The sequence below is a fragment of the Xiphophorus couchianus genome, chromosome 11 (assembly GCF_001444195.1).
Source record: "Xiphophorus couchianus chromosome 11, X_couchianus-1.0, whole genome shotgun sequence".
In the NCBI taxonomy this organism is placed as follows: Eukaryota; Metazoa; Chordata; class Actinopteri; order Cyprinodontiformes; family Poeciliidae; genus Xiphophorus; species Xiphophorus couchianus.
Genome location: NC_040238.1, coordinates 20,495,480 through 20,518,886, shown reverse-complemented (window position 1 = coordinate 20,518,886; position 23,407 = coordinate 20,495,480). Strand labels below are relative to the sequence as shown.

Here is a 23,407-nt window from a genome sequence, read left to right as displayed (position 1 = left end):
AGATACTGCATTTAACAGCTTATTACTCAGAATACAGCAACATAAAACAGGAAAATGTCAATATAGTGGAGAAAATGAGACAACAGAGCATATTATTTTAGTTTGTAGAATATATGAGATATAAATGAGATTAATGTAGGAGGAATTTGAAGACACACTTAATTTAATAAATATTTTACAGGACAATTCATATAGTAAAAGTATTCACATCTTAATTAGCAGAATATAATAAAGCTTGTATAAATAATGACATTTTGAGCCATACTCCATATCAGTAGGTGGCAGTAATGAAAACGTATCGTTTGTTGCCAACCGCTAATAAAATTCAAGACGAAGAAGAAGAAGAAGAAGCAGCAGCAGCAGCAGTAGAAGAAGAAGAAGAAGATGGAGAAGGCATCAGGTTATTCTTACTCCCGACGGAAGGTGGCGATATTTCAATCTTATAAAAAGTGCTAGAACAAGATGTGTTTTTTCCCCTTTGCTTCCTCACTGGGGGCTAATTAGCGCCACAGTTTTTCTTTGGAAATTTAGTGAAATAAACCCTAAAGCAATGTGAAATTTTTGAGCGACTTCTGTTGTTCTGCTGCTTTCCGACATGTCCGCTTTAAGGTAATTACTGAGGTTTGAAATGGGGCGCGTCACTTGGTGCTAGCAAGTGTAACGGTAAAGTAGCTTAGCTCACTGCTAGCGGAATTAGCTAACAGCTAAGCTAACGAGGAGCATAAATTAATCAAAAATAAATAATTTAAGCTCAGTTTGTAGCTTCCCTTTAATAGAGAAGAAATTTAGTCACAAATATATATCGGTATGTTTCGGCGACAATCACTTCTATATAATCTAATTTTTCCTTTGACTGAGCTAAGCTCTGTGTTGTTCGATATTTTGATTATGAGATGCCTTGGTTTTATGGGTGTTCAGTGATTACAACTCCTGAATAACATACTGTAGGGTAGTTTATAAAAACAACCATGGTCAATGGACCATGGTTATGAATAAGTCCTAAATAGCTTGTGTTCACTTAGGTGTCCTATTATCTAAATTATTCTGGAAATTTAGACTTCTCTGCGCTTTTCAGAGCATTTCTTTGAGTTGCTGACTTTTTTTTCCAGTATAGGTTGGACCTGCTGATCTGTTGTAGTTAGTGTAGAGTGTCATCATGGTTGCTTCGAGTGAATATAGTTTATTTTACTAGAGATGTACCATTCAGCTCGGAATGGTACCCCTATGTGGAAAACTGTGATTAGTTTTCCACACGGGTGCACAATATGTAGCAAATATATTGTTATTTCATTATTGAGGTCACAAAGAACTGTGCTGAATGAAATATTTAGAACTGGTATGCCTTCATGAGTATATATTCTGCACATTGTACATGTCTAGGCCTCAAGCACTCTTAAAGAGATGACACTTTGAGAGGAATAACAAGCCTACATGGTGTCAGACTCAACATTTCACATGACTTTTAATAAATCAATTTCCGACTCCTGCTTCCATAACACCTTGTGTCCCCTTTGATGCCTCACCTCAGTAGTGTCAGTTTTGTCTGACCAATTGTTTTGTAATTTTGTAATTATTACATTGCAGTGTCAGGAAATTACACTTTGCATGCTAACAATGTATGAAACCGCATGTATGGATTCTTGTTGTGTAGATGCTCACATCTGATTTGAAACTTCCCTTTCTTTTGGATTAAAAACTGCTACAGTATCAAAAAATATGTATTTTTTCTCTTTATTATATCATGATTTGCTGGGAGGGGAAATGCAGTTTTTCAAAAATCTGAATCAGCAGGTCAGACCACAAAGAAAAGAACAATATTGGCTAGAAAAGGCCAAAGATTGATTGAACCATTGTTGTAAATACTATGTTAAAGCAAAGTTTGAATGCATAAATATATGTAGCTGTGAGTTATGAGAAAAAGTGCTTTGTTGATGCTCAGCTGCAGTCTTTGTTGCCTACTGATCCCTTCTTTACTGGTGCGTGGTTGGCCACCACTCAAAAACATTAGATTGAAGTCTGTTTGCATTCCTTTTGTCTAAATATGCAGTTATAAGCCATGCATAGTTTGCTGCAAGAGGAAAAAATGTTGTCCCTCAATTCTCTCTGAAGCATCCTTTAAAGTGGAGTAAGGCTGTTAGGTTTCATTCATTATTTGCTTGCTGATGATGAAAGATTTTAAAACATTGACTCTCAATATTCTAAAGGGGGAAAAAAAGCAAAAATATATCAGTATCAATTGAGTTACAATTCATAGTGCTGTAGATAATAAATCTCTTGCAATACCTGGCATTTAAAACAGAAAAAATGTTAACCTTAACCAGATTTTACGTTAAATGTGCTATTTTCCACTTTTCAGAGGAACCTCTAGCAACAAGCTGAATTTATTGGTCGACAAGCTTCATGAATATTTGGCTCATTCCAGCATTGAGGACAGATATGGCATTCCAACATCAGAGGATTATCATGGTACATCAATCAAAAGCACTGGAAACTTTGTAATAATATTTTTAAAAACATTATTAATTTTCTGTTTACAGGTCAGATAAACAAACAGTTTTCTGTGGAGAACTCAAGAGTGGATAATGTTACAGAGGTAAATATGCTTCGGATAGTTAATGTGTTGAACACTGTGGAAAAACCAATAATCCTAACAAAATCATTATTCTTGACTGGTCATGTGATTGAAAACTATAAACTTCAATTGGTGACATTTGCAAATTCCAAAAACAGTCCAGTGAAATTAGGATTTTTAGCTTTGCAGTGTCTATTTTTTTAATGTTTTCACATATTGTTCCTTGAACTCATATTATTAAATGAAGACATTACTGTTAAACAGCACTGCTTCACTACTTCATGTTTTTAAATCAAATTAGTATAATGTAACATAAGGTAAGTTTTTCTAATTTGGGAAATATTTTGAAATTTGTAAAAATAAAAATTATTGTCACAAATATCTGAAGCTTAAGTAGCTTAATTTTCTACCTTACCTATACCTACAGCAAAATAATTTAAAGACCAGCATATGTATCTACAATCTACATGTTGTCTAATCTTGGAATAGCTAATAAAAACACCTTGTTTTTACATATTTCAACTATAGCATTTAGTTTTTTAATTCTGCTGCATTTTTGTAAACTTAAACATGCAACTTGTTTATAGCTTAAAAAAATAGAAATTCCCTGAGACTAAACCTACAATCACTTATTTTGCAGGCTGGTTTGGACACTAGATATTCGAAAAGGTGAGTTTAATGTTGCATTTCTACCAGAAAAGTTAATGTAAAATGTTTATATTTACCACTCAAATGGAAAAATTCTGCTAGTATTGAAAATATTTAAATTTTGACCATGGTAATTGTTGTTTTTCCTTTTTTCTATTACAATTTGTTGGATTTCTGATGTGTTATAATTGTTGGAAAGTTTTGTAATTAGTATTTTTTACTTCTAATGATATTTTAGAAAACCTTCAGTAGTTGTAAAGCACTCTGGACTGGATGAATCTGGCGAATCAAATGCAAGTGAAGACTTTGAGATGCCCGTCAGCTCAAATGGTCACCTTGACGTCACTAGATTGCCTAAAGGTAGGTGTTGCAGTTTTTCCCTGCTAACCCTCTTCTGCTTTGTTGTTGGATTAACCTCTTGCTTTGACAGGTACAGTTCTGGTGAGACCTGAGCCAGTGGACAACGGAAGAGATGAATTCAGAGGTCCAGAATTTCGTAGTCGCAAGCCAGGGGTACTTCGGAAAGAGTTTTCAAGGAAACGTGCAGGTTAGCCTCTACAGAAATTAAATTCTTCTTATTTTTATGAGCAATAGAGGTAATGTTGTTAACAACCCATTCGTGACCTTAGATTTGATTAAATTAAAAGAGCAATGTTTTGTGGTCTTATACAAGAATTCATTTTGTTGTTGGAAAGTGGATTTTTCATTTCACTTTATGTATAAAAACAATTTTTTGTCAGTTTGTTTTAAAAGATCTCACTCTTACGTTGCTATTCAGTCGTGTTTTCAAGTAGATTAATGATCCAACAATTGATTTATATAATAGCGTTGTCGCTAATGATAGAGTTGTCGTTTCCCAGGAGGGCAACATGTGGGAATTGTGTGTTGTACTGCGTGTGGTCGACAAGTTAACCACTTCCGGAGAGATTTCCTTTATCAACATCCGGTTCTGAAAGTGCTTATTTGCAAGGTAAGTCTGAGTCCTGGCACCTAAGAACAAGAAAATAATCAAAGCAAAAAAAGATTATGAATAATTGAATCATTATTGTCAGCTGGTTAGCATCATTGGTAAACATGCTTAATAGCATGTTGTGTTTTTTATTTTATGATGATGATGGAGTGATTATCAGAATATTTTGATTTCCTGGAGTAAGGTTATTATTGTTAATATAAAACATTCCCACTTTGCTCCTTTTCTGTTTCTTTCTTTATAACAAGCTCTGGAACAAATTTTGGATAAAATTTTCAGACTGACTCTGAATTACTTGCATTCACTGAATTTTACTCAGGTTAATTTGATTTATAGTGTTGACAGACAAACCGTAATTAACCTGCTTTCATAGTAAAATATGAAATAATAAAATATACGTCTTAGAGCAGGCGTGTCCAAAGTCGGTCCTCAAGGGCCAGCATCCTGCATGTTTTTGTTTTCTCCCTGGTTGTAGTAACAACCTTCTCAGCTTGTCAATGTTCTCCTAAGGCCTCTAATGAGCCATCATTGGATCCAGGTGCGTTAAACCAGGGAGAGAACTAAAACACACAGGATGGCGGCCCTCCAGGACCGACTTTGGACACCCCTGTCTTAGAGTCTTTCAGTCTATCTTAGAATATAACAATTTATTAAAAAATCCATACTGCATAAAAAATATATACATTTTCTGAGAAACTAGTTTTGTGCCTAGTGTGTCTGAACAAAATCACTGTAGTTAAAGAGCTTTTTGATTGTATTGTAATGGAGTTGTTGAGTTTGTCTCAGAAATTCTCCATTGATGTCCTACACAGTTCAACAGAACCTTCTGGTCTTTACCTGTGTACCATTGCAAACTTAAACCTACATATAAATCTTCAAATTGAGCAAAACTTTGCCACAGTTACATCAAGAAGAAACTATTTAGGCTTTATTTTTCTGTATAGCACTCTGGATTATATATTTTGCATTACCTTGCAAATAAACTGTGCTACACAAACAAACTTGCCTTAAATCTACCAGTGATTTGAGCTTTTGTTCTACCCCCATAAAGCAAAGACTTCTTACGTTCTTTAACTTGGAACATCATCAGTCTCATAGTCAGTACTTATGCTTTGGTATATTGAGGTTGGGCAGAAAGTATATTTATGTAGCTGTAGATTAAGAGATGGAGGTGTCTGTACGCTATTTTATGTCGGTAAAGTTTGGCTGTATAAACAACAATGGAAGACCACAGAGTTTTTTTTCTTGTGGTACAGTACTGAGAAACTTTGACCTATATAAAATATGTAACCCTTTGAAGATTTAAATATGGAAGTCATAAATGTCTAAGTTTCCAAACAACTGGTAGATTTTGATGACATGCTCAAACTAACAATTTGTTTTGTTTCATTAGTCATGCTACAATTATTACTCCAGTGACGATATAAGTAAGGATAGAGATGGCATGGATGAGCAGTGCAGGTGAGATTTCTTGTATGTAGTACACTATTTCAATAGAAATATCCAGGATATAACACAATAAGCTGTTTACCTCGTTCGCTGTGTTTTCCATGTAGGTGGTGTGCTGAAGGAGGCAACTTGATCTGCTGTGACTACTGTAGTAATGCTTTCTGCAAGAAATGCATTCTTAGAAATTTGGGCAGGAAGGAGCTCTCCAGCATCTTGGAGAGCAAATGGTATTGCTACGTGTGCAGCCCAGAGCCGCTTTTTGACCTGGTGATGGCCTGCGACACCGTCCTGGAAAATGTGGAGCCCCTGTGGCCTCATCAACGGAGGAGGAACCGAGCGGAGCCGGAGAAGTCTGAACTGTACCGCATACTGTCACAACGCTCGGCTCAAAACATTCCTTTGGATAAATGGGACCACAGTGGCATGGACGGAAATGTGATCTTTAACTACAACAATCTGCAAGTTTCTAAGGATGTTACTAAAAAGGCAAAACATCTGGTAGACTCAACAAACGCCTTAAACCAAACATTCATCAGTTTCATTGAGACGGTAACAACAAACAAGCCTACGCCCAGTGTTCGTGCTGTGTATTTGAACTCCTTTTTAGCTGTAGTGAAAGGCCTGCGAAAGTCTCTCACTGCACTGGAAGACAGCCTTAAGGAGGAATTTAGGGACCTGGATGTCGGGAGCAATTGGGAAAATATCCTCAGAAGTGACTGCAAACGTCTTATGAGAAATTCAGACATTGAGCTGGACATGTCTGATAAAAGATGCTTAAGTAACTTGCAGAAACTGGCATCTGAGCACTTTGAAGACAATGACGCTGACTCCAAAGGATACATTGACCTCACAAATGACTGTTCTGAGAAGGAACTAGATTCAAATTCTGAAAACATCGGCCTGACGTCATCTTCAAGTGAGGTTGACATGTCTAAAAAGCTAATTGTACAACTTACACCTGTACCTATGGAGCAGAAAGAATCAGCCGATGTCCCAAAGTTGGACGAAAACTTCCCTGAGGAGGAAAATAAATCTAAGGAAAAGGATGCATCGGAAGAACAGGTTGTTGGAAGTCCTAAAGATGAGAGACAGATGAGCATTGACACGGCTAGTACACCTATCTTGCTGAAGGAGAAACAAGGCAACAGACGATCCCCTCGTTTGAAGACGACTCCGTTGCGGAGGCAAAGTGACATCACGATCAAACCATCCCTTTCAGGTGTAGACAGCGAGAGTGACTCTGAACCTGAGGAGACCCCTGACACAGTGCCTGCCACGGGCAATGATGAGCAAAATTTGAGCCGGTCAAGAGATGATTCAGATTCAGATGAAGTACCTGCCGCCCTTCTTGAGCGGGCAGCGATGACGCACAGCTCAGACGAACCTCAGAGTGACGAAGATAGAAACCAAGCACCTCCGGACAAGGTAGCCAAGAAATGCCTGTTTTGGCTCACCAAGAACAGTCCGATGTCGCCGGAGAAGCTGCGGCGAAAACGCAAGATGCTGGACCGCTCATCTGAATCGGAATCGGGCAGCAGAGTAGTTAAAGCTCGACAGGAAAGTGGGACAGATTTCTCAAGTGATGATCAAGACTCTCAGAAGGAAATACAACACTTAAATACGGTGAGGTCGATCGGGAAGCCTCATCTCATGAGAAGAGAAGAGGAAGGTGTGGTGAGAAAGCAGAAGAGAATGCAAGCTAGCGAGTCTAAAGGGAAACGCCATCAGGATGTGACTGATTCGTCATCCTCGTTGAGCGATGATGAACAAGAAGATGACTCTGGCAGCGACGTAAGTGATCAGAAGATGAAACCGATCACAGAAAATGTTACATCACTCGGAGTAGCAGCATTCCAACAATCCTCAGGTGAGTTTTTCTAACCTGTCTGCTATTACCTTTTCTTACTGAACTTATATTCTTTATTATGAATAGGCCCGTCGCAATAAACGATAAGTCAATTAATGGCATGATAAATGAAAGTTATCGGCCTCATTTTAATTTATCGGCTTTTTCTCTTTCTATTGATGACTCTGGACGAAAAACGCGTCATATGTTTAGTTTTTATTCAAATTCATTTTTTGTTAACGGAGACTGAGAGTCCATTTTATTTTAGTTTTTGGTTGTTTTGTTTATTTTGTTTACCAGTGCCAGTGTTAAGTGTTCTTTTGAAAGTAAAGTGTATTTATTTTTGGCAGGATATCTCTTGCATTATTATGTTATTACTATTATATCAGTTTAAAATGGTCTTCAACAATATTATCATTTATTGCAATAATTTTTGAGACAATTAATCGCTCAGCAAAATTTGTTATCGTGACAGGCCTAATTATGAATAGTAAACTCATTTCTAATTTAAATATTACTGTAGAGCAGGGGTGCCTAAAGTTGGTCCTGGAGGGCCAGCATCCTGCATGTTTTAGTTCTCTCCCTGTTGGTGGTACCAACAACATTTTCAGCATGTCAGTGTTCTTAGGCCTTCTAACGAGCCATCATTTGATCCAGCGTTAAACCAGGCAGAGAACTAAAACATGCAGGATGCCGGCCCTCGAGGACCGACTTTGGACACCCCTACTGTAGAGGAATATTAATCGTGAAAGGTAAGTTGCAAGTTGGATTTACCAAACTTAGGACAGAAATGAAAAAAAGAAATTTGAGATAAAATCTTCAGAAACTCGTTCATGCACTGGCGGTTTCTGATGTGGGCGAAGGTGCAAGGTGCCCCCCCCCCCTAGAATTGCCTTTAATGGTTTATAGCTAAAACCTATTACAATGTTTCATTAATCCTTCTTATTATGCCACTGTAATGTTTTTGGTTATGTAGTTTTTTTTTCTCCATGTGAAGCGCGTTTGAACTGCCTTGTTGCTGAAATGTGCTATTGTTATATTAAAAGATACTTTTACAAGTATCTAGATGAGAAGAAGTAACAAATTTATTCAAGTATAAATGTGAAGGTTAGGTTTGTTATGCACCAAACATTTTGTGGAGCACAACACAGATGGTCTTGCCATTTGTCTTTTCTTAAGAAAATTTGTTTGTGTGTTTGATGTTAAAGAGAAGACCTTTGATACGGGAAAGTAACACAATGGTTAGTCACCTCTGGCATCTCATCGCATTAAGGATTCATCCCCTGCTGTTTTATGACACTGAAGAGTTTGTCTGTGTGAGGCCTGTTGACCAATCTTATTACAAGACTATTTGTGTACCGGTAATCTAAAAGAAAAGAGACGTACGTAACATTTATAAAACGGTATAAAATTAGACCATAAAGATAAACTTGACAAAGAGGCAATAAAGACGCATGTGATAACTCTGGATGAGCTGCAGAGATCTTTAGCACATTGGGCGAGATTGAATAGAAAGACAAATATTAGTTGTGGACTCTGCAAATGTGGTAAGAACAAAAGCCGGAGTTAAAAGAATGGCATAAGAAACCTAAATGCCACAAGCCATTTATGTTAGCCATACAAGAGAAAGTAAGGTGCACATGTGGAATATGAAGGTACTCTGGTCAGATGAGACTGAAAAATACATTTCTGACCTACAAACAAAACATTGTTTGGCTGCATCCCAACACTGCGTCTTGCCTTGAACAACATTTGTGGTGGCAGTACAAGAAAACTATTTAAAGCACACAGTCAAGGCTACAACAGACTGGTGTTTACTTCTAAGCATATTCATGTGTTAGAAGGGAATTGTCAAAATCCAAACATAAATCTAATTGGGGTTTTGTGGAAAGACTTGATAATTGATGTGTAGAGGGTCTCCGTGAATAAATCTGACTCGCCTCGAGATGTTTTACAAAGAAAGATAAACAACTTTCATTCTTTATATGTCTAAAGCTTGTAAAACATATTCCATAAAACTTACAGCAAGTTTGTTGCAATTGCTTTGAAAGACAAACTATTGACTTAGTGGTTTGTAAATAAAGGAGTTTCTGTATTTCACTATGAACATAACCTTGTGTCCTGTGTCAGTTTTTCGAGGTAACGAATACCTTGTTCTGGGTAATAACAGACTTAATCTGCAAAATTATATTTTCTTCTTTTCCCCCAAGGAGATGAAGAGCAGTCTGGGCCCTCATGGGCAGCAGAAGATGATGAAGATCCTGAAAATAGGTACGGTTCTAAAAGCCCGGAAGTTGAGTTTGTAAGAGAGTATAACTGTAAAAGAAAGGATGCAACTCCAAATCCTGGTTTCCGCGCCAAATCTGGAAACATCAAAGTCATTAGAACTGAGTTACGGTCTTTTCAGACACGGCCAAAACGTAGCTGCAGGGCTCCTACAGTCAAATACACATTTTAGCAGAAGAACTTCTACAGATACATCAACTTTGTGACTTTTTATCTAGATTGTCTCTGTCTTAAATTGCCTTTATAATAAATAATCTAATTACAAAAGTTAAATACATTATTTACAATATACTATTTCTCTCTCTTTGATGTATGCTTGGATAAGTCCAGTAGTGGACCTTAACTTGCAGGAGCATAAATTCAAACAAGTGATTTTTTTTTTTTTTTTAGCTTTGCCAACTTGTCTGTTTATGAAGCACAGATTTGTTTTCATTTGTTGTGATTTGATTTAAGTAAAATATCATTGAATCTGTTCACAATGTGCATATGTTTTATCCACCAGTGACAGTACCTAAAGCAAATTGAATTTTATTTACAGATTAAGTATAAAGTTTGAAACCTACATGCAAAAATGTGATATATCTTTTATTACAACAGAATGCAAATTGAATTTAATATATTTAGAAAATACTTGAAAATGCAGATTAAGTTTTATTTTGGAGAATTGGAGAAAGTCAGGTGTAGTTGCAGGTCTGTTGAAAACTTTATACTTCACCTGGGCCTTAATTGTGTCATGATTCTGATGTGAATTAAGTTTTGAGAAGCTCATACAATATCCATTTCAAAATTAATTTGACTGATTTCATTCAATTTTTGATACATGTTGTTTTCTAAAGTTTGATTGTTTTCACCATATATACATCTTTTACTTTCTCACCTCATAATCATTATGTTACAATAGGCCAACATAGTTGAAATTGACACTGATGCATTAATCCCCATGTTAACAGTAATTGTTTGTAATTTGCTAAAAAGGACCTTTTTCATACAACAATCTTGGACAAGTTTGCTAAAGAATTAGCCTGACTCTTACCAAACATGCATCAACAACTGATGATTACTGGTTTTGAGTTTTATAAGCATTGTAAGGAACAAATCATACAACCGTTGTTGGTTTTACTTCCTGAGTAATAGTCCTGATTTAACTGTGAAATGCTTTCATCATTTAACCCAACGGCGTATTTTTTCTTGACCACCGTGAATAATAATTTCAATTTGACTTGATAATACTGACACTCAGTGTGTTTATGCAGCTTGTGTGCTGTTGGTCACAATACAACATAATAGGCGTAATGATACATCAGCTCTGAAGGCGAGGTAATACACATTTGGGTTCATGTTAGTTAAACCTTTATTTCATCAGGCAAAACATCAACCACAATTTCTTTTTTATATTAGTCTGAAAGTGCTAAAACACTTAAAAGGGGAGAGCACAACAAAATTTACATGCATACAATTAGCAGTGCGTTCATACAGCAAAAACAATTGCAGTTTAGTGTCTCAGTTTTAGTATTTTTAAGCAGAGGTGATCAAAGGCAGTCATGACTCATTTAAAACTGTGAAACAACCCTTTAGCAGATGCCAACATCAGTTTAGTAGGTGACCTAAAGCCAGTCACCTTTTTCTCAGTGTTAGCAAATCATTCTATTCTTCTCAGTCACTCTGTCGCCATGTCTTTATCGACTGTCAATCCAAAATGCCGCCTGATGAACAATTTAAAAAGTGGGAGCTTTTTCTGTGCTTTCTTTTTAGCTAGTCTGACATGCTAGCTTTATTAGCTCTGTCAGCACAAAAGGACAACTTGAGAACTACTTCCTTTGTCTCTTCAAAGTAAGAATCTCAAGGATTATCATTATCAGAGCTTATATTTCCTTCCTACAAGAAAAATGTTCTAGGAACTAACAACTATTTGTTTTCTCATGATAATTCACTATTTTCCACATTCTCAGCTTCTCTAGTAGGAGTGTGAATGACACGTTCGAGCTGCAAGTTGCAGCACAGTGAGATTTGCTATTTATTTCAAAGCAAACTACTCTTGGTAGCACAAACCCATGACGGTGTATTACTTTTCCATTTTACGCATTTAAGCACACTTAAATAGAGACCTTGCTCAGAAGCAGAAATGCTAATAGTGAATACCAGAAACTTTCACTACGTTCTATTAACACAACGACATTAGATAGAAAATCTTTGGTCCCTTCAACCCAATGTTTTCGGTTATAACCTCCAACTTTGTGTCTGCTTTTTCCATTTCTAAATATAAGCTTGAAAATAGCAAACATTTGAGAATGTTGAAGATGCTGTTCGCTTTACAAAGATGCTGCACTGCAAGAAAGTTTTGCCTTTCTTTTCATAGTGTTGCATATGAAGCAGGTTCAGCAGTTTCTTGTGCAGTTTTCTGTTAAATAAGACGATCAGAACTGAATTTTTTGTCTCGAGAGTTTTATTACATCATGTTACAACACAGAGAACAATATTGTAAGCAATGTTCCTCAGAGCCGTGGCTGCTTGCAGGCGGACACAAAATTTCTACTTTGTTTTTTTAACCCACACATCCCACTCCCACTCTCCAACATGACCTTCACATACCAACGCTTGGAGTAAAGCTCCATGTTACCACACTTTGTTGATACCTTCCAGACACACACTGTTTTCTTTTACCTAGTGATTAACTGTTACATGCAAAACGAAGAAAATACAAAATCAAAAGTTAAATTTTTTATTACAAGTTCATACATATACTGCTTCACATCTCTTGTTTGCCTTTAGTCTCTTCTCTAAGAAAACTTTGACCTGTCAGGACTAGATAAATCGTTCTGAGGATTGTGTTGCAGTAGGAATGTTGGCAATAAGTAGTTTAGTCTGTGTGGCAAAATCCTTCTTCCCATACATTTATACACCTCACCCTTCTTTTTTTATCTTAATATTAATTTAATTGAGAACCTGTGAAATAGTTTATAATACTGTTATGAAGAAACTTACTCTAAATGAATATATGAATTTTAAATGAAGTGTCTATGCAATATAAAGTCATATCAATGAAGCAACAAGACTGAAAACATTTTATAAACTATGATTATTGGTCAACAATAGCACCCACACAATTGCATTAAATACAAGCTCATGTTGTTACTCTGCAAAGTTTTTCTAATAAGGGTTATGCATAACTTTTTGTTACAATTAATTAGTTATTTATGATATACAATTTCTTACCAAAGTAAAACAAAAAGCGTCTTTATGGAGTTCTTTACATAGAGAAATGGAATCTAGATGGCACAATCCATCTTTTATTTATATACATAATTTATTCATATTTCATTCATATTAAATTTTTGGTCGACTCTTGTCCAAAGCAGGATTTCCTGACTCTTTCCTGAACTGGTATTTTTCATGTTTTGCAACCACTTTCTATACACAGAGTATACATTTCTGCTGACCATTAAAAACCAATCCAAATTCTGCTTAACTGGAAAACCAATCGTTTTAACTGCAGTTACGCAGGTGAAGACTTTTTCTTCCAGGTCAGTCCTTTCAGAAATTACTGGCAACTTTGTATATACTGGGAATTGAGAGTGGGCTGTGAAACACGACTTTTAAAATGTAAAGCAACCTAAACTTCCACAATCCCTTTAACGACGTCCATGTTTGTTTCTCGTGTTTTTCCAGGTTGGATTTTCTGACAGCACAGCAGTGAAAACAATGCTGTTAGGAAACTGTCGCTTAATCTGGGATTTTAGGCCTCTATCTATCTGTCTGTCATCCCTCTGTTTTAGCTGTAGTGGTAGTGCTAGTACATGTAGATGAAAATGGTCAGCAGAAATGTAAACTTCATATTGTTTGTGGATTTTGCTTAAACTTAAAAAAGGATATTGTAGAAACGAATGCGGTTGTCCCGGGCAACCCATGAGTGTTAGTGATCCTCACAAGTGTTTGCTATTTAGATTGTCTTTTTTTCTAAGTTAAATCAAGACTGAAGGTGCTCGTCTTTTACCTCTGCTGTAACTACTGTACTGTATTTTTTTTTTTTATGTTAACATATTCAGATCTAATCATCTTATGACACTTGTGAAAAAAACTGGGTGTGGCCAGCATTTAAACCCCATCTTCAGATCTGGGTCTGACCTGTCTGAGAACTTTGGCACGATAAACTCAAAGTCCATCTCATGAAGTACGGACTTCTGGTATTTACTGCTACTAGTCGTTACAGGAGCTCATGTATATATTCCTTGTAGCTGTACATACTTTTGATCCTTCCTAACACCATGTAGTATTGAAACCAAACGCTTTTTACATTTGTAAACCGGCCTTATTTATTTTTTATTACTTTTTGGGATCATTTCCTCTTTTTGTTTTGTTTTTACTTTCCATCAGCGATTGAAAAAGCCAGCAAGGTAACTTTTTATTCTACGTAAATTTTTTTTAAAGAGACTTCTCAGTTATGCAGTTTTGTGCCTTTAAAAAAAAAAAAAATAAAATTATGGAACACTTTTTTCTTTATGAATTTAAGTTTTCGACCCCTTTGTTCAGAGCTGAACATTGCTGATCAGTATTTTTGAAAAGGTTGAGAGTAAATTGGGCTACGTTTGAAATCATTGTGACTTTTCACTTGGGGGAAAAAAAACTGTTGCAAGCATGAAAAAAAGACTTGTGATCCCTTGTTTTGCTTAAAACAAAAAAAAAATGCAAAGAGTTTTTTTTTCGTTTTTATTTTGTCTGTGAACATTAATTGCTGTAATAAATATTTACTTTAAAAATGCCTCTGCCTCTTTCTATTTCTTATGTTTCTAACTTTGTAAAAGTTTAAGTTGGAACATCAGCTGAAATTTCTATAAAAATAATGACTTCAGTTAGTTTGTTCACATCATTTTTACTTTTTACGTTAAAGCAGTGCAGGGACAGCCATCAGCAAAGTAGCAGACATTTTTATAGAGATTTCATCCACATTTCCCTCCTTTGTTGTTGCTATTTATGTCTGATTATATATTAAATCTGTTAAAATTATTTAAGTAATTGTAAAGTAAACTACAGGTGCCTTTTTCCTTGTGTTCTACTTTTAAAAGAATCGCTAAGCAATTGCTATTGGCCCAAATTAAAGCCAACCTCTCTTCGGATGGGGACATTTCTTCCGAAGGGGAAACTCAGGAGGATCAGTCTGAATCAGATGGCGACGGGGAACCTAGTCAAGGCAATGAGGATGATAATGCAGCAAATACTCGCAGTAAGTCTTTTGGCTTTTTGTAAGAAGAAGCAAATCCAGGTTTTAGTGCTGATTCAGCACCAAGCGTAAAGTATCCACCTGGATTCCTACCTGTTTGTCAGGTAGATATGATGGTAGAATATATTTCTGTGCAGGAGAAGACCTGGTTTCAGAGACATCAGACAGCATGCTTGATGAGCCAAAGTCCAGGCACCATCTTCTTCGCCACAAACTCACATTAGATGAGGGAGCTTCCAGTGACAAGACAGAACCTGAGGGTGAAGTAGGGATGCAGAAGAGCAAAAGAAGAACCAGGAGGAAACGTCTGTTTTGTAAGCAAGCGCACAAATTACACCAATATAGGTGGAGGAGGAATGTAAAAACGCTGCTCTAATGTTTAGTTTTTATGTCTTGTCAAGCTGGTAGTGAGACTTGTAGTGAAGGTAGTGAAGAGACGGAGATGAGCGAGGAGCTAAGTGAGTCCGAGGATGAGGCTGCTGAAGATGAGATCGAGAGGTAGATTTCATTTTTACCGTTGTTTTTGGTAGTAAAATCCTCACAAATGAAGGATAAAAAACCAAACAGTTTCAACATTGTTGCTCCTGTGTTGCCGGAAATAAGTTCATGTAAACACACGATGGAAATCATGTTAAAGACACATTTGAACTGTTACTTTTCAGGTTGGAGGGATTTCATAAACTTTTAATTCAATATAAATTTTAATTTTATATTAAAAATAAAATGTTTATATTTTAAATAAAATAAAATATTAGAAATTAAAATATACATTTTAATTTTATTTTGAATTTCTCAAACAGGTTCAAATGTTTACATACTCACACTTTGTAGCTCTAAACTGTTTGTTTGGGATCATTGTCCTGCCGCATTTAAATCAGTGCAGCTAAAAAATTTATAAAAATAAAATTGCACATCAAAGAGTAAAAAAAGACATTAGTAGTAGTATTTTTATTACTTCTAATTGTAGATAAATTGGTATACATAGAGAAATCTCAAATTATTTTCTCTTCTTGCACCAGATCAAGCAAACGAGAAAAGGAAGCAACTTGTATTGAACTGAACAAGCAAGTGCCCTGCATTTTATTGTCTGACTCCAGTATTGAGAAGGTAGCAGCATCACTTCTTTTTTACTTCACATATCTGACGCCTTTATCTCCAGATTTTATCTTTGGGTTGAGGAAAATGAGGTATTTTATTTTACTTTGTGGGGGTTTTGGGGAAACTTGAGCAGAGTGACGAGGAGGATGTAAATGAGGAGAACAGCGAAAGTAAAGGCACCCCAAAAGGACGCAAAAAGATCCGCAAAATTATCGACGACGAGAATCTCCGTGCTGAGACTCAAGAGGCCCTCAGAGAGGAAGAGGAGAGACGTCGGCGTTTGGCGGATAGATCGCAACAGATGGAGGACTGGAGAGAGGTACAACCATTATTCCTATAAACTTTAATTTGAAAGTTAAACTTGCTAGTTACATCTTTGACTGTTGACAAATGCAGGCTTCACGTAGATTTGGCTGTGTTTTTTCTTATTCTTAAGAAATCTGCTGATTGTTTGTCATTGCTTACCAGATAACTGTAATCCCAGATGAGTTGTCTCAAGTGGAATGTCCCGTCACAACCAAGCTGGTCCTGGACCAGGATGAAGAGACCAAGATGCCGCTTGTTCAGGTGCACAGGAACCTGGTTACGAACCTGAAGCCTCACCAAGTGGACGGTTAGCTTGTGCTCATATTCACACTGTATTTGACTGATTTTAGCTGCAAGTGCACCTGAGTTAATGAATTATAATTTTATTTCAGTTTTTCACTTGAAAAAGATAAGTATATTAGCTTTCTGCTCTCCTAATTCAAATGATTACCGGTCAGTCGGTTCTTCAAGAGTCGGTTCTTCTAGAGTCTATAGATCTGAGTTTACTATTTTAATTGAATTACTGAAATAAACATTTTGGTGACATTGTTACTCATGGTTCCCAAACTGCAAAGGGCTGGTGTCCTGCAGCTTTTAGAGCTGAAATTACTCATTGGATTAATTGGATTAATCAGAGTAATCAATTATTGAAACAATCATCAACCAGTTTTAATAGTTAATCGTAAACTGGAGTGTATAGACTCAAAAGGCCATTTGTAGCTGTACAAAAAACAAATCAAGATAAAGATACCTTTGTCTGTAAATATGTCTTGGCCTGAACTGAACTGAGTGAAGCTAAAACTGTGACACAGTTTTAGCTTCACTCAGTTCAGTTTTACTGAATGAATATATTATTGCATTGTAGGCAATAAAATGTTTATTTTCTTTTTTTAAAAGGGAATTGATTTTTTAAAACCTTTTAATGTATTTCTAATATTGTATGAAAAAGTCTAAAAAAAATCAGTAGAAAGAGTAATTTTTTTAAATTTGATTAATCAATTGTCAGAACAATGGCTAGATTAATCGATTACTGAAGTAATTGTCAGTTGCAGCCATTGATTTATTTAAAACACATCTAAAACTTGCAGGACTCTGGCCCTAGAGGAACATGAGGAATTTCACACTCATGTTCTAATCGATTGCGGTCGCGCCTCTACATTTTGTAGGATTGTCACAAAACACGAGTGAAAAGTTTCCTACAACATCGGTGTTATGCTCTTCTAGGTGTCCAGTTTATTTGGGACAGTTGCTGTGAGTCTGTGAAGAAGGCCAACTCTTCCCCCGGATCAGGCTGTATCCTGGCGCACTGCATGGGTTTGGGAAAGACTCTGCAGGTGAGGAACATATATGCCTTCAGGACTCAGGAATTACATTTTTAGACCTTTCATTGTTGAAGGGAACCAAACATATTAAACTCATAATGTTGCCGTTTGCAAAAAAAGACTCCAGCACTCTTCCTGAACTACTTTCACTGGCATCTTCAATCTCTCTTCCAGGTGGTGGCCTTCCTTCACACAGTGCTGCTGTCATCAAACCTGAAGTTCAGAACAGCCTTGGTGGTTTGTCCACTTAATACCCTCCTCAACTGGGTCAGCGAGTTCAAGAGATGGCAGCACAGCCTTGGAGAAGATAGAGTTAAGGTATGACAGATAAATGACCGTCGGTCCATATGTTGGGATGATACAAACAAACTTTTTTGTTCCAGGTTTCAGAGATGGCTACTGTGAAGCATCTTCCGGAACGTCTTAGAGCTGTGCAGACGTGGCAGAGAGACGGAGGGGTCATGATAATAGGGTATGAGATGTACCGCAACCTGTCCCAGAACTCTAACGCCACCAACGAGGAGTGCAACAAGGAGCTGAAGAGCGCATTAGTAGATCCAGGTACTCTAGAGGAATGGCCATTATGTAGTGCTCTCTGGCTTTATTTCTCAGTCATTTCCTCATTAATTGTCGTTTTCTTTTCAGGTCCGGACTTTGTGATTTGTGACGAGGGTCACATTCTTCGTAATGAATCGTCACGCATCTCTAAAGCCATGAACGGCATCAAGACCCAGAGGAGATTGGTGCTGACGGGTACACCGCTTCAAAACAACCTCGTTGAGTGTAGGTCCTCAAATAAAATAATGCTAGCACGGCTAACACACGCTGCTTATGAGGTTTTATTGTTAAGTTACTTTTTAGAAGCTTTAATTGACACTCTTCTGACCTGTTGTGCCTTTGCAGACCACTGCATGGTAAATTTCATCAAGAAGAACCTCCTGGGCTCCCTGAGTGAGTTCAGAAACCGCTTCATCAACCCCATCCAGAACGGCCAGTGTGCCGACTCCACCCCAAGAGACGTGCGGATCATGAAGAAGCGCGCTCATGTTCTCCATGCGGTTTTGGCTGGATGCGTGCAGGTACGGAGAACAACAGCAACATGCTGGGTGGTTGTTGTATGCTACGTTTTTGCTTTCTGAAAGTTGAGTCAATTTTCTGCTTTCTAGAGAAGAGATTACTCAGAGCTAACTCAGTTTCTGCCTCCAAAACTTGAGTATGTGCTGCTGGTGAGGATCTCTCCACTTCAGTATAAGCTGTATCGCTACTACCTCGACCATGTTGCAAGTAAGGACATGTTTAACGCTGCATAAACACCAATGAATCAAACCCTACCTGAAAAATGCACTTTTGTAATTTATGTTTTTTAAACATATTGTAAACACACAACGCTGTAAATTATTTCCAGATGTAGGCGTTTTATCCAGAATCACATTAATAGAAAATGTTTTTATGTTTTTATTTCCAGGTGAGGGCTCAGCAACTGGGCAAAAACCCCTGAAAACTGGCGCCAACCTGTTCAAGGATTTTCAGGTCCTTAGCCGAATCTGGACTCATCCATGGTGTCTTCACCTCAGCGATCTCGGCAAAGAAAGCAGGAGGGTAGAGTAACCACACTGAATCAACACCTCACTCGTTTGACCTTGTTTAACTCATGTTCTCCATTTGACTACAGAAGACTTTTTATAAGAGGAATCAGCTTCAGATGATCAATGTAGAGACGATTGTGGCGGAGAGGTAAATTGTTTTTTGAATGCTTTCACAGTTTTTCTTCACCGATGATGATCAGAAAGCTTTTCTTCATCCTGTAATGTGTTTTTATCTGCATCTTTTTTTTTTCTTGCTGAAACAGTGGATTGAAACAGAACGAAGGAAATGAACAAAATGTCAATGGACAGAGTACCATGTCTACTGACAGACCCCAAACTGTCCGAGTGGTGGAAGGTATTACAGCAGCATGTCGCTGTACCTTGATGCTAAAACTTAGAAAAGTTTCAACCAGAGTTTCTTCTCTTTTCTGTTCTTTGTAGGTGAGAAATCATCCAGCAGCTCGAGGTGTCAGAGTCCCTTTGAAGCCTGGTACAGGCATCGGCTGTCTGAAAGTGACGCCAGAATCATGGAGCATTCTGGGAAAATGGTGCTCTTGTTTGAAATCCTCCGAATGGCCGAAAACCTGGATGACAAAGTGTACGATTCTTTTGTCACACCATATCGTTTTAAAACTTGAACTTTTACATATTTCTTCATGTACCAGACTAAAACTTCAAAGTGAGATTTTATAGATCTGATTAAAAAAAACTGTAATTATATCGAAGATGATGCGTTGTTTACAGAATTTGTTGTACAAATTAAAATCAGATGACTTTAGAAGACCAGCGGTGACATTGGATTTTATTTAAGGTCGTCTTAGTAAAGGTGGTTAAACACAATTATCACTCTGCAGATTTTCATTTCAAACTTGACATCCTTTCCCTTCCACTTCTCACATATGTGCCACTTTCTGTTTGTTTGCCTCAACGGGTGTAAAAACTTTCAAAAGGTTCTGAAAGAGAATATACTGTATAAGCAGTATATTTGATCAGCTTTGCTGCATTTTCTGATGGTTCCTCACATCCAAACCTGTTTTTACATTCTTAGGCTGGTGTTTAGTCAGTCCTTGATCTCACTGAACCTGATTGAGGATTTCCTCGCAGCTTCTCACAATGCTAGAGACCCATTATTATCCATCAAAGGTAAGAAAGAAAAACATCCAGTTTTAGCTGGATGTTTTCCTCATTTGTTGTTAATTTTTGTGCTTTCTTAACTAATCAGAGGGCAGCTGGATTAAAAACGTGGATTACTATCGACTTGATGGTTCTGTCAGCGCCACATCGAGGAAGAAATGGGCGGATGAGTTTAATAATGCTGACAACTACCGGTACTCTTTGTCCCTTGTTGATTATGCTTAAAAACAAAAAAAACGTGTTCCCTACTGTAATTTAATTGTTTTGTTTAATGATTTCAGTGGCAGACTGTTTCTAATTTCAACGAGAGCCGGATCACTTGGGATCAACCTTGCGGCTGCTAACAGGGTCGTCATCTTTGACGCTTCGTGGAACCCTTCATACGACATACAGAGCATATACAGGGTGTATCGCTTCGGTCAGCTGAAACAAGTGTTTGTGTACCGCTTGTTGGCTCAGGTAAAGATTGGACCTGAATAAAATATATCTGAATAAATGCTTTAGCAAGTTATTTGTCAAATAATTTTAAAAAAATGGTCTGGCTGTCACCAGGGAACCATGGAGGAGAAGATCTACGATCGTCAGGTGACCAAGCAGTCTCTGTCCTATCGAGTCGTAGATCATCAGCAGGTTGAAAGGCACTTCACTTTTCATGAGCTGACTGAACTCTACACATTTGAGCCAGACCTGCTCGATGATCCAAACTCTAAGAAAAGCAAGAGACCGACACCGATTCTCCCGAAGGTGACTTCACCATCTTCAAATGATCACAGAAAGGCCAACATTTTTTAACCATACGCGTTTGTTTCTCAGGACAGCATCTTAGCAGAGCTGTTAAAAATCTGTAAAGACCGGATAGTGTCTTACCATGAGCATGAATCCCTGCTGGACCACAAGCATGAGGAGGAGCTCAGCGAAGCCGAGCGCAAAGCTGCGTGGGCCGAGTACGAAGCCGAGGTAATGCTACTATCCTAAAAGATGATTGATAAAGACATAGTTTACATCATACTGTTTATATCTTGTGCCTTTAAATGTTTATTTTGTTTTTCACCAGTCAAACACAGTGAAACTCCCAGCCAGCTCAAGCCAGGACAGATTGCAGAAGAAGACCAATGAGCAGCTACTGGTGTGAAAAAGGAAATGTAAAAGTTATCTTAGAATTGATGCGACTTATATTTGGAATCAAAAAAAACTTTCATGCATCTTTGCAGGAAATACTCAACAGAAGCAGAGCAAATGTATCGCTCGCTTTCCTGACCCTGCAGAATATGAGGATTCCCTCTATAGAGGACTACAAGGTGCGACTGGTGAGTAAACTCAAATAGGACGGTTGGTTTGCTGAGGTTCTCAGCACGATCTCAGTTGGATGGCCAGCAGTGGGCGCCACCTTCCCAGCATCTGCACATGCATGAAAGCAAGAAAAAAATACCCAGATGTATTCAGGGGACAACTGACTGATGAATGATTTGTGTTTTTGATATGGTAGTTGTGTGTCGCCCTTTCTAATACCACCCTGGGCAATCACCATATGGCTCATCATAAGAGTTTGTTAAAATTACAAGAGTGCTACAGGTGAAGGTTTGTCTGGTAAAATATTATTATTCCTCTCTTGGTTCCACAAACACTCACCTTCACATTTTAAGAGTCCATTTATTTTACCTCCAAAATTTGTCAAACAAATTAATGTATGGGGGTAACATAAAAGATGGATACAACAGAAAAGTAGGAAAGAAATAACAAGAAATAATACACTATGTTCTTATCTATATTTGTTCACATGTGAAAAATACTTAAATTTCCTACTTTTTCAGACAGCATAGAAACCCTGTATTTTCCTGCTTGGGGTGCTTGTAAGCTTTAGGAGCTGCTCCTTATGTGGGTAAAATACTGGAGATGTAACAGCAAGAAATAGACTGATAACTAACCAGATGTTCTAGTATTAATATCATAGTGGAGATAAAGTAGTATTAGCTTGTTTTCTGGCTAGGAGGGGAACTACAATATATATCTGCTGAAATCTGTAGCACTAAAATCAAGACAAAATCTGAACGACTCACTATAGGACATAAATACATGAACATATGCAGCTCGGCAGGAAAGGTTTTCTTTGCTTTGAGTTGGTTGTAGGCAGGTTATTGTCCATTTTAAAGTAGTAAATCACATTATTCGATGGTAATGTTGTTAGAGAACTGGCCTTCAAGAACGAATTTATATTTCACCTCTTATCCACTCTATCACAAGACTCTGAACTGAATAAAGTACGGTAGGTACAATAGAAGGAGACGTATTTTGAATATTCATTGACTACATTGTTTTCCTACAGCGGCAGCAGTACCCCTTCCTACCTGAGGTGGAGCTGCAGATCAAAGCTGAGCTTTGGAGACAATCTGACGTGAACAGACGGGACATCACACAGTCCTTTTATCAAGACTCTCTGGCGCAGCATCAGTCTGTACGTCGCTGTATATTAGCGAATGTTCCTTGTCAGTACAACTTTGTACAAATGACCATGCTTACATTTCAATCCTCTTTTCTTAGCTCACGTTCCAGATTCAGGCCTTACTCAACAGTCGACGAACTCTTGTGAATCCCATTACTCTGAACACTTCAACCCAGCCTGGCTAGATGTGAGTGAGGGATCCAAGCCTTAATACAAACACGAATGTTTTGTTCTTTGCTACGGTAGTCACTTGGCTTCATTTCTTCTTTACTAAATAAGTGAATGTATAACTGCACCCTGTAGAAATTAGGGGAATCCTTAACACTGTCTTTATGCTGCATCACCATGTTAGCCAATGTGGCAGTTTGACTTGGACATGCTGTGCATTTTAAATTAAGATTGTTCACAAATGTTTAGTTTAGGGTAGCTCCTTTCTTATAAAATAAACTTTTGCAATGATACCTCTGATTGCAGTATCTGTATTTAAAGTGAATTATTTTCAGTGTGCTGCTCTGCTTTTTAATTGAAACCCCAA

The 23,407-nt window shown here is 37.4% G+C and overlaps 1 protein-coding gene across 1 annotated transcript; it reads left to right on the top strand.

Annotated features, from left to right (window-relative positions):
• Positions 1-409: 409 nt before the first annotated feature.
• Positions 410-23,333, top strand: LOC114152867 (transcriptional regulator ATRX-like). The gene is made up of 35 exons (XM_028030970.1): positions 410-609; positions 2,357-2,466; positions 2,538-2,593; positions 3,213-3,241; positions 3,459-3,580; positions 3,651-3,767; positions 4,081-4,190; positions 5,584-5,651; positions 5,747-7,506; positions 9,696-9,756; positions 14,832-14,989; positions 15,124-15,300; positions 15,388-15,484; positions 16,006-16,093; positions 16,218-16,403; positions 16,553-16,697; positions 17,615-17,724; positions 17,887-18,030; positions 18,096-18,273; positions 18,358-18,495; positions 18,616-18,791; positions 18,879-18,996; positions 19,178-19,311; positions 19,385-19,446; positions 19,562-19,653; positions 19,740-19,896; positions 20,347-20,441; positions 20,521-20,626; positions 20,714-20,891; positions 20,985-21,176; positions 21,246-21,389; positions 21,487-21,558; positions 21,644-21,739; positions 22,756-22,884; positions 22,971-23,333. Exons 1-35 carry the CDS (start codon positions 596-598, stop codon positions 23,055-23,057), a joined length of 5,706 nt encoding a protein of 1,901 aa, XP_027886771.1. The 5' UTR covers positions 410-595; the 3' UTR covers positions 23,058-23,333.
• Positions 23,334-23,407: the final 74 nt, after the last annotated feature.